At 46.2% G+C, this 11,232-nt stretch overlaps 2 protein-coding genes and 1 non-coding gene across 3 annotated transcripts; 1 reads left to right on the plus strand and 2 right to left on the minus strand.

Annotated features, from left to right (window-relative positions):
- Positions 1-3,289: 3,289 nt before the first annotated feature.
- LOC124669966 lies at positions 3,290-3,961 on the plus strand. Its single transcript, XM_047206494.1, has one exon. The coding sequence runs from the start codon at positions 3,337-3,339 to the stop codon at positions 3,811-3,813; it is 477 nt and encodes a 158-aa protein (XP_047062450.1). The 5' UTR covers positions 3,290-3,336; the 3' UTR covers positions 3,814-3,961.
- A 3,639-nt stretch (positions 3,962-7,600) lies between these two features.
- On the minus strand, positions 7,601-7,673 carry TRNAK-UUU. Its single transcript has one exon. It is a non-coding gene; the product is annotated as a tRNA-Lys (tRNA).
- A 279-nt stretch (positions 7,674-7,952) lies between these two features.
- Positions 7,953-10,309, minus strand: LOC124671970 (protein FAR1-RELATED SEQUENCE 11-like). The gene is made up of 3 exons (XM_047208280.1): positions 9,332-10,309; positions 8,814-9,260; positions 7,953-8,615 (listed from the first exon to the last, which is right to left on the minus strand). Exons 1-3 carry the CDS (start codon positions 10,307-10,309, stop codon positions 7,953-7,955), a joined length of 2,088 nt encoding a protein of 695 aa, XP_047064236.1.
- Between the last annotated feature and the right edge of the window lie 923 nt (positions 10,310-11,232).

The following is an 11,232-nucleotide window of genomic DNA, read 5'->3' on the forward strand; positions in this document are numbered from 1 at the left end:
AGGGCCTCCCAGACCTAACCATGCTTCTTCTGAGGACCATTTATGGTCTAAAGTGATCATCAAGGTGTTAAGGTGTCCTTTGGTTTTGTCCATCAATGAAGCTGGTAAAAGATGCAATCTTCTGAGGACCATTTATGGTCTAAAGTGATCATCAAGGTGTTTGTCTTGATGAAGAGGTAAAAAGAGTTTATCTTTGGCAAAGCAAATTGTTGTTTCCGAAAGTAAAGTGGGAGCGTAAAGTATTTTATATGTGAAAGACATATGGTTAAAAGCATATGATTTCCTTAACACGGTGAAAAAGTCGGTTAAAGAAAGTTTAACAAGACTTGGGCAAATCATGATGTCTATAGGGCACTCAAGTCTATGGAGATAGAGGCACCTATAGAGATTATCCAAAGCACAACCTTAAAGGTGTTTAAGGTGGATGAATACAAGGGAAGGGTGAATCCCAAGTCATATAAAATAGTACTTAGCAAGATTCTTTCATCATGATCAACAAATGAGAGGGTATGAAATATTATGGTAATAATTTTTTGCACTTAAATCCATAATATGTGTTATGACATGTACAAAATAGTTGTTTCAAAATTACGCTAAAGTGTTAGCGACAAACACCAAGGTAACTTTTGGTTAGCAGTTTATAAGCTAACTCAAGAAGGATTAAAGAAATGTTCACAATTATTTGGATTGATCATTGTAAGAGTTACATTGATGCTAATTTTTTTAGTAATCCAATCAATGGAAAGACTATGTAATCAAATTCAATTTTGACGCAATATGCTACAGAGTTCTTAGCAATGCACCAAAGCAGTCTCTAAAATAAAGGCGTAGCACCTTGTAGCTTTGGAAGTCTGGAGGGAGAGCTGGAGGATTGAAAAGGTTCTTTACTGTTGTTTCTTCTTTGCTGGATCAACTTGAGCTCTATATGATAGTAGAGTTGTGGGTACGGCAAGGAAATCGAGGTTACACTATAAAACCAAACGCTTTCAAATTATGGTTTTACTAGTCCACATGTTGAGAAACGAGTGTGAAAGATTATGCAATATTTATACAGATCCGAGGAATTCAGTTTCAAGAGACAAAGTCTATACCAAGAGCAAAGGTGAGGCTCTCATTTCCCCCCTTCCTCTCTCTCTATCTCCTCGCTACAATACTGTTCTAAGTCTTCTCTCGCTCCCGGGCGCTCCCCCGCCTCAACTCCGGCGCGTCTCCGTATGGAGGAGAAAAGGAGGGGTTGCCTGAAGTGTACAGAGTAGGATTAGATTGTATGGTGTTCTACTGGTAGTGGGCTGCATGCCCGGTAGGTGGAGCGGGCCTTCGGATCTTGGCGACCGGATCTGGAGCAGTTTAAGGTTCATCTTCTTCCTCTGCTTGTTTCTCTGGTCGAAGCAGCTGAGCAAGGAGACGAACGGCGCTTCCTTGAATAGAGCCGCAGTTCGTTGCCATCTAGAAGAGCGAAGCTGCTGTGCTGCGGAGTATCCTCTGGCCGGCCATTGAGGCGAGGGGAGGAGCCGATGCGGCTAGCGGTCTGCTGCTTCTTCTTGGTCGCGTCAGGGTGTACGCATGCGGGCGGTGATGCGCGCGCTAGAAGCTGTGTTCCTAGGAGTTCCCACGAGGTCCAAGCAGCTATCCATGACGAAGGGAGCCACTCCAAGCTCGGGTGTGAAGACGGCCCGAGCTTCTTCTTCCTCCAAGGTGATGTGCCGACGCGGTGGATCTTCATCGACCTCGACAAAGGATCCACAACCGGCATCGCCCCAAGTGGCATGTTCCCCGGCGGCGGCGCTGGATCCCGAGCCTTGAGGTCTTGTGGCAGTTGCGGTGGAGAAGACTAGGGATTTGATTGCGTTGTTAGTTTAATTTCTAGGGTCTTTCTTGTAAAAGTCACAACCTTATCCTGTATTTCCCTATTGCTTAGAGATTTGATGTAAACTTGTACCCACCGCTTGATCAATGAAGCTTCCACTGCCCTCGGGCCTTTTCCCGTTAAAAATACCACGAGCAAATGATGAGGAGCATGGTAGTTCCGTTGGTGTTAACGAAGTCCCGTAACTAGATTATTAACTCTAATGCAAGTGGAAGACTAAAGGACTATGCCGTAGAGGCAATAATAAAGTGTTATTATCTAACTCAAGATTTATAATTTTAGTTTATTTCTTTAGTGAATTTCACTTTTTACCCTGTAGTTTTGTATTTGTGACATTAATTACCCCACCGAGTAAAAATTTGTTTAGATTGCCATTTTAAAGGCTCTGTACCCTTATTTTTTCGTGTGTGTCCATTGGGCAAGGTGTTAGGTGATGATCCAGGTCCAAAAATATCAAAACCTTAGTGATGAAGGGAACATATGGATTAAAAAAGTTTGGGCATATATCGTCCATAAGGCCCTTCTATATTTACATATTTTATCGCTCCATATCAACGTATCATACCTATTCTATCTAACAATAATAAGTAAAATAATAAATTAGGTCTAAACCGTGTTTAAAGTCTCCTAAATATTGTATTTTAGTAGAAGTTCCACTAAATGAGGTAATATGTGTCACAAATGCAGAGTAAAAATTGGAATTCACTCTTATTTCTTTGAATATGATATTCAAAGAAAAACTCACGTACATGTGTAGAGAAACGAAGAAAACAAGTGTTTCTAGTTCTAGCTCTAGAGCTAGGTCATGTGTTGTTTGATGACCTGTGTATTCCTGATCATATATGGTTAAGTGTAACATAGATACAAATAATGTGAGTACATTGCTAGGAAGAATAAAATTTTGTTTTAACCCCTTCAATAGCTACATACGCCCGACTTTCTGGTTAGAAATAGAAAAAAGAGATTTGATTTCTCTTAATCAGCTACGGGATGATCTCTTGGTAAGATGAGACATTTTCAGTATTGTACAATATGCTTTCTTTTGCTCACAGTCTCATTTTTTTTTCTTTGCGAATTACTCTCACAAGCTTTTTCATCTTTGTTTCTGCGTCACGAAATAAATAAAAAGCCTATCAACCAACAGGGCCTGTCAACCAATGTATCTGCCCTTTTAAGCGTCAAGCAAAATCCAAAACTGTTGGTCGGAATTGGCTAACCTGATACCTGACCTGAGCACCTCCAGTACATTTTACTGTTCCAGAGGAGTTGAACTTTTCTCCAAGACTATCGTAATCTTGCATTTCCAGCCTTCCTCAAGCTAAAAGTATAACTGAAGATTCGTCGTTTATTCCATCTTCCCCAAACCCAACTAGAAAAGAGTTCCACCCTGGTTCAAAAAAAAAGAAGAGTTCCACCGGCACTTTCCCATCCAAACGCCAAAACCAAGAACAAGAAGAAACCAACCCCCAATGGTCAACATGGCGGCTGCAATTGCATCCCCCAGCCTTCTCATCCTCCTCTGTCTCAGCTTCCTCCTCACCAGCTCCACCTCGACGGCGCCCTACAACCCTCCCACCGTGCCGGAGCTCATGGACCTGTTCGGCCTCCCGCGCGCGCTCCTCCCGAGCACCGCCCGGCGGTACCTCCTCCACGACGACGGCTCCTTCGAGCTCTTCCTCGACGACGTCTGCGAGGTCGAGGCCGGGGGCTACCGCGTCCTCTACGACATCCGGCTCGCCGGATCCCTGGCGGCCGGGTCGGTCACGGGGCTCGAGGGCGTCCGCGTCCGCGTGCTGTTCGTCTGGGTCCCCGTCACCGGCGTCGAGGTGGGCGGCGGGGTCGTGACCCTCAGCGTCGGGCCCCTCAAGAAGTCGTTCCCGGCCGTCGGGTTCAAGACCAGCCCCCGGTGCGCCGTCGCCGGCCCGGCCGCCGCCGATGTCGCTTAGTATCCAGAGCAGTTAGTTAGGTGCGGTTCTTAGCTAGGCCACTTGTACTCGTATTGCATTGGACGATGAAATACGTGTGTATACATTTTCTTTGCGATGAAATACGTGTCTATACGCATATATCTACACGATATATCATTGTATTTGCGGAAACTAGATGAGCTTTATTTGCCGGCAAGCATGTGTTGGTTGTTTATTTCTTCTTAATGCTGACATTGCTTGTAAACTCTTATAAGACACCACTCACCGGTAATATTCAAATGTGCAAGTAGCAATCTTCATAATTTTCAAATGTGCATGGGCAGCAATCTTTAGCAATAATTTGCAGACGGTAACTCTCCATATGTAATTGCCTTCTTCTATAGTACCTTCATGGTTCTGCTATGCTAAATGTGAGAAATAAAATACTTCACTAATTGCCACATCGTCTATTCAAAAATGATATTAATACCTTCTGTTAATCACCTCACGATCGCCTTACGAAAATACTATCACCTTCTTCCACATATATTTCGACACAAAGAAAACTATATCATCCAAAACTTTTCTATTCAAGAAACAAATATTACTTTTTTTGTTAATCTCCTCATGATAACCCTACGGGCATGGCGTGGCGCCGTGCCAATGCTTCCTAGTGTCAATTCAGTTGCAACATCTCTTGATTAGCACGAGAAGATTAGCATTTCATTAAGGCCACCCATACACATGCAACTGGGACTTCATCATCCAGATATGTACAAAACAATCTAGTTTTTCTCCATCAAGACACTGTGTTAACGAATTAAAATTAAGGTTCAGGAGAAAAGATGGCAAAAGTGCAAAAGAATCTTAAGAACGCAAACAGTGGCGGACCTATGTGCATGTCAGGGGGCCACTGCCCCCCCCCCCGCTTTCGACCGTTCTTTGAAGATTTTTTCATAGGGATTGGCTTAAATGGGATTTTTTTACCCTTTGTCCCCCAAACTTATGTTAAGAGTAGACATGCAATTACCCATCTCCGACTGTAAACAACCAATCAAGGCGTCGTAAACGGCGCTTGCTAGACATCGCGTAGATGTCCAGAATGGCCACTGAAATGCTTCACAAACACACCATACCAGAGGCTGCAACAAGAGAACTCACCAAACCAGCAACTCGTGAGTTTGATATGGGAAAAGATTTAAATGCAGCATCATGTTTAAGAAATAAGAAAAAAGCGAACCAAAGTGAAGGAACGAACGTGAAGTCTATGTTGGCCATGATGACTACAAGGGTTATCGCTGCGCAGCCGAGCAGTAAAACCGGAAGCCGAGCCCAAGAAGCGTCCCAGGCTTCCCGGGCACATGTTCCATGTTGACCCCTAGCTTCTAACCCACCGAAAGCAACGGTGCTGGCCCCTCCACCTCCACCGGACATACGGCTGTCCGACTCATTTTACTTCCTAAAATTAACCAAAAATTGAACCGACTCATGTTAAATAAAACATTGACTAGAAGAAAATCATCAAAAATAAGCTTCAAAATACAAATAAATACAATGTAAACTAGGTTCACATATTTCACTTACAAATTCCACAAATTCACGATTGGGAGAGTGGATTATAATAGTACTCGTATCATTTGCACCATTCGATAAGCGACCAGTGCGGCCCCGTCCCGTATTTGCGGAAACTATATGAGCTTTATTTGCCGGCAAACATGTGTTTGTTGTTTCTTTCTTCTTAATGCTAGCATTGCTTGTAAACTCTTATAAGACACCACTCACCGGTCGGTAGGTCGAAAGAGATGTTTCATCAAACGAATAGAATCCATCGATCTGTTTAGAAAATGCTAAATCATTCAAATCGATGAAGTGAAAGTGCAAAAGATACAAAACCACCGCCAATTAGCCCCCCTCAAAATAGATGTGTGTTTTGAAACAACTTTGCTTAATGGCTAATCCTTGTCGCTGCAAACACAAAAAATGTCATTGTTAAGATCCCCAAACGTAGCCGTCGATGGTTGCTAATTTTTATTTGATAGTTGGACGCTGCTACACAGCGGCGCCGCACAAAACTCTTTCCGTGCGGCGGCTCATATCCGGACTTTTCAACGCGCGACAGCATAGTGTGTCAGCCCGATATGATGTGTCTCGGAAACCTGGCGATACTACATGCATGCACAGCAATCGCTTCTGACTTGTGTGGATAAAAACAAGAGCGCATCTACACCCACATATATTTTACGAGAGGTCAAATGTTTCTGGCATTGTTCTTACCGTTCCTTTCCGGCTGCAGCACATGTCTTGTTTACTAGTAATTGCCTGATTAGTTAGGTCTAATTGCCATAATTACTAATTGTGAGATAAAATTAATTATTAATTAACATATTAATTTGCAGTTACCGGATTAGTTACGCCCAGTTGCCAGGTTCAATTGTTGTTCACGTACAATGGGGTGATGTCAGCCTTCTCTTAGAGATGCCACGTCAGATTTTTGCTTAGTTGGAGGGGAGAGAATGAAGAGAGAGAAGACTGTCTTCCCTTAGCTAAGGGATCATCTCTTACAAAATAAGAGAAGACTATTTTCTCCATTGTATCACATATGTCTTCCCTTAGCAACAAATTTCCTACCAAAATTTAATTATTAATATTAATTGCTAGAGATGGCAGTAAGAGATAATACGTTGTATGACTTATATCTAATGCCTTCTCTAGCTGATGTGGCGGGATAAGAGAAAGCATGCTTTCTCTACCATTGTACATGGTGCGAGAAAATCGCCAGAATCATTAAGCCTAATTTCCAGATTAAAATAAGCCTAACTGCCAGGTAACGCATGGATGGACTACTCTTCCACGCGCTTGTCGGTGGCGTCTTCGTGCTCATCGACGACGTCCCTGCGATGGGGAAGGGCGCCTCCTCCACACGCTCGTCGACGTCCTCGCCCTAGGAACGGCACCGTCCCCATGAGCACGCCGCGGACCTCGCCGGCGACAGCCTCAGCCACGAGGGACACCTCGTCCTCTTCGTGAGCACGCTGCAGATCCTCGCCGGCGATGGCCTCCCCTGGGACAGCTCCTCCTCCTCGCGAGTGAGCCGTAGATGCTCGCCGGCGAAGGCCTCCACCGGCTAGCAGAGACTCCTCCTCGCGAGCGTGTAGTAGATGGTCGCCGGCAAAAATCCCCCCGGCTAGCGGAGGCTCCTCCTCGCGAGCGCGCCGTAGATGCTCGGCGGCGAAGGCCTCCCCCGGCTAGCAGAGGTTCTTCATCGCGAGCGTGCCGTAGATGCTCGCAGGCCAAGGCCTGGCTAGTTGCGGCTCCTCGTAGCGAGCGCGCCGCAGATGCTCGACGGCGGCGGCGCAGCTCCACGTGATGACTGATGAGAGAGAGGGCAGATTGTGTGGTCCGGAGCTACTTGCGGGGATAATGATAACTGGATAAGGTGACGCGGTGCGGGTGGGGTTGGAAGCTCACAATGGAAAAAAGTCACGGTCGCTTATAGGGCGCGATGCAGTTTATTGGCGCGTCGCACGGAGTGCTGCTTATGCGGCGCCTCTGGGTAGATTTTCCCTTGATAGTTTTATGGAAGTAACTGTGAGACGGTCCATCATATCCATTTTCTTCAGGAAATTTTAGAAGAAATGTCTTTGAAAATAATATTCTGTCCGTAGCGACACTTATTTTTGAATTGGATGTAGTACTAAGGATGATGCAAGAACCTAATATGGTTAATCACATACTCATCTAACAGGAGTAACAAAGAAAGAACCCCAAAACAAAACCTAGCAAGGAAACGAGTCCGTCTTTGTCCCTCTCGACAAGAAAAAGGTCACGCCGTCTGTGGGAATCGAACCCACGACCACGTGGTTAAAAGCCACGCGCTCTACCAGCTGAGCTAAGACGGCTTGGACGAATGTAAATCAGTCATTGTAGAATTTGACACATACTTCCCCAGATGTGAATGGAAAATTTCCACTGCTGAGATCATTACGGAATCAGTCCAAACAAGAGATTGCAGCTGCACTGCTGTGCAGGTTTCCCAATTCTGAGTTATCCATGTTTTCGAAATCAGCAGTGTGCTTTCCCGATGATATGTTAATAAGAATAAACAGGACATCACATTTCAGAACGGTTGCCCTTGGAATGCCAAGGATATACTCCGGAAATAAAGCCATTGTAGGTCTCTACTTGCTACTAATATTTACATTCTCTGAAGAAACGCAATACTTAGCCACTGCTGCCAGTGAAGAGTGAGCACTGTCACCTGAAACATTCACTGAAACAGGTTGCTGCCTAATCCGGGACAAGAGGATTGAAACCTCGTGTGTCGCAAGATCCATCCGCTCATCTGATTTGGCTGCTTCGCTAACCAGAGCCGAGGCAATAGACTGCAGTGTTTTCACCCTCTGTGATGCTCCGCTATGATTCAAGGACTTGGAAGGCGGAGGCAAGTTTTTGTGCCATCGGACAGGAAGGTAATGGTCCGGGATCTGACAGTAGTTTAGCGATGTGAGCACACGCAGGGTATGCCTGCAGAGGATCCCTGATGACTCAAACATTTGGCAGCTGCAAGAAATTAGCTCCTCCCTTTGGTTCCACGTGACTATGCACCCGCCTTCTGTCTTGGTATGGTGCCGGACAAGAAAAACATCCCCTTCCAAGTGGAAGGATGCGTAATGGGCAGATGCAACAAGCTCATCCTGTAGCTTAGAGAATGCATATGGGGTGAGAATAGCCGCAGCATGGCCTTCCATGGGAGTTGATGTCTTCAAGCTTATGTTCTGCAAATTTTGTCGCATTGCTTGTTGCTCCCCAGCTGGGTCTTTGTAGTCAACAACTAGTGCAACCTATATAAAACGTGATGAAAGATATAAGGCCCCTTTCACTTTGCACAAAGTAAGCATGCATCAAAGTACAGTAAACTCATCTGAAGCAGCATTGACTAATGAAAAGGGTATCACAGTTTTTCTTAGAGAGAGATCTAATCAGCAATTCAGCATAAGCAAAAAAAATGGCATCTGGCAAAGATAAGATGAAACTCTCACCTGCTCAATAAAACGGGATAGGTATCTTTGAGCACCCAATATCCGCTGAATGAAATCATTTATTGACTTTGATACTCCTAGAGAAGCAGTCAGCCCTGCCAAAAAATGCCCTCTCAAATATGGCGATACCCAGCTACTCCGTGATGCAAACAGACTAGAAATATCCCTATTTCCATGTAGTCCGTAGCAGTCCACCATGCCACTCCACCCAAGATCAAAGTCTATTGTGCTTTCCATGCTGTACAGCCTATAGAACTCATTTTCCCAGTCATTGTAGTGTTCCCCAAGAACCGGACTGAACCAAGATGGAAACCTGGCTGCAATACACCAGATGGAGAACGCATGCTTTGTGTTGGGCAGCTCCTTTTCAACTGCTTCTTTGAGATATACATTTTGATCAGTCAATATAGTCTGAGGGGCTTTTCTGTTCATGAAGTTGAGAAACACCTGTCAATAACAAAGACTTCCTAAGAGAACAGTTGCAAAGAGGACCATGAGTTTCCACCCTCAATAGTTACCTGTATTGCCCAAGTGAAGGATTGCAGATTCTCCTCCCTTAGAAGCGTGCAACCGAAGAAGCAAGGCATGCCATGGTTGTTCATTCCAATCCAAATACCTAGCGACATGTCCAGCGCAGTTAACCGATTAGAGGTGTCAAACACAAGAGCATCACCAAATACCTCATAAGACTGAATCGACGATGCATACGACCAGGCGATATTCTCAAGGCGATTGTTAGCGTCTTTGGTGAAGTCATACTTGAAATTGGGATCCTTCTCCTTGAAAATTCTGCACATTTTAACCAGGTCCACGTTCTCTTCCTCCTGGTCGAGCCTCCTGAAGGAATGAATGAGGTTCCTCACATCCTTCTCGGCGAACGGGAGGCTCCCCGGCTCAACGCACCTCTCCAGCTCCATGATCCTCACCATCTGCTGCACAGAGATCCCAGACTTCGCAAGCAATAAGATCCGGTCCCTGTCCGAGTCCGAGATGACGCGGCACGCCGGCGGGAGAGGCCGCGCCTGGTCCTGCCGTAGGAGCTCGTGGTTGTGGTGGTCGGAGAAGCCCGTGACCCGCCACTCCGGACCCCCCGCGCCGGCGTCCCTGCCGATGCGGAGGAGCGCTCGGCACCCGCAGCGGGAGGACTTCCTGTTCCTCTGAGGCGCGGCGCCGTCGCCGAAGGGCTTCGCGGGCGCGTTCCCGGCGCGGTGGCACACGAAGTACCGCCGGGTGAGCCCCTTGCCCACGCCGTCCTTGCCCTCCGTCCGGTGCCGCCGGATCGAGAACCCGCGCCGCTTCGCGTACCCGCCGTAGAACTCGTACGCCGCGTCGTGGGTCGGAAACCGCTGCCCAATGTACGGGGCGGAGTCAGCCGCCGCCGCCGCCACCGTGTCGTTCGAAGAGTACTCCGCCTCATCATCCCCGCTGCTGGTTCCTTCCATGGAGGACGCGTGCGGCTCTAGAAGGTCGCCGCGAGATGCGGATTCGGCGGGCATCTGGCCAGCGGGGGCGAATCAGGACGGGAGGGGAAGAGGAAGGCGTAATTTGAAGGGTAGGTGGATTTCTGAGACGAAGACGGTGGCCCGGCTTACCGGCGGTGTCCCTGGGTTAGGGTCTTCGATGGAGAATCCGGCGACGGTGGCCGGAGGAATAGCCGGAGGAAATCTATCACGTTCACCGACGAACTATCGCGAAATGTAATGATGAATGGGCCTTCGTCAAAAGGATAAGAGGGCCTTGGGCTGTAGTCGAGTAGCTTGCGGGCTGATTAAGATCTCAAACTTTCTCCTTCTAAAAAAAAAGGAGCTTAACTTTCTATAGAAAATCTTACTCCATCCGACTCAAATCAATTGTCGCAGATTTAGACAAAAAATATTGTCAGAAATCTCTCTAAGTTCATTGAACATGCGATAAATAATTTGGATCAGAGCTACTACGACTTTCTTTCTAACACCAATAATCCGGCAAGTGAAGGCACGTCATGATCCAACTTTTAGGTGTCCAATTTGGAGATGTTTTCTACTTATTTCGGTGGACACATGTTTGCTTTCAATTATTCTGGTAGATTCTACATGTGTTTGTTGTAGTTTGACTCAGTGGCGGGTCTAGGGGCAAGCACCAAAACTTGATTGACGAAGCAAGCCAACCCGATAACAAAATTTGATTCCGCTTGGGGGTGGGCGGTATCAACGAACATTTGGGCACCAAAATCAATATTATTTTTTGCGAAAAGGACCACAATCGATTAATCATCATTAACAATAGTATTGTACAAAGAATACCAAAGGTAATAAGAATTATAAATAGATATTTAGACCACCTACCGAAGACTACGAGCACTGGAGCTAGCCGAAGGCGCTCTGTCGTCCTCGCTCCTCCATCACGGGAGCCAATCAAAGCTTATTGAAGTAAAGTTTGT

The sequence above is a fragment of the Lolium rigidum genome, chromosome 7 (genome assembly GCF_022539505.1).
Source record: "Lolium rigidum isolate FL_2022 chromosome 7, APGP_CSIRO_Lrig_0.1, whole genome shotgun sequence".
NCBI lineage: Eukaryota > Viridiplantae > Streptophyta > Magnoliopsida > Poales > Poaceae > Lolium > Lolium rigidum.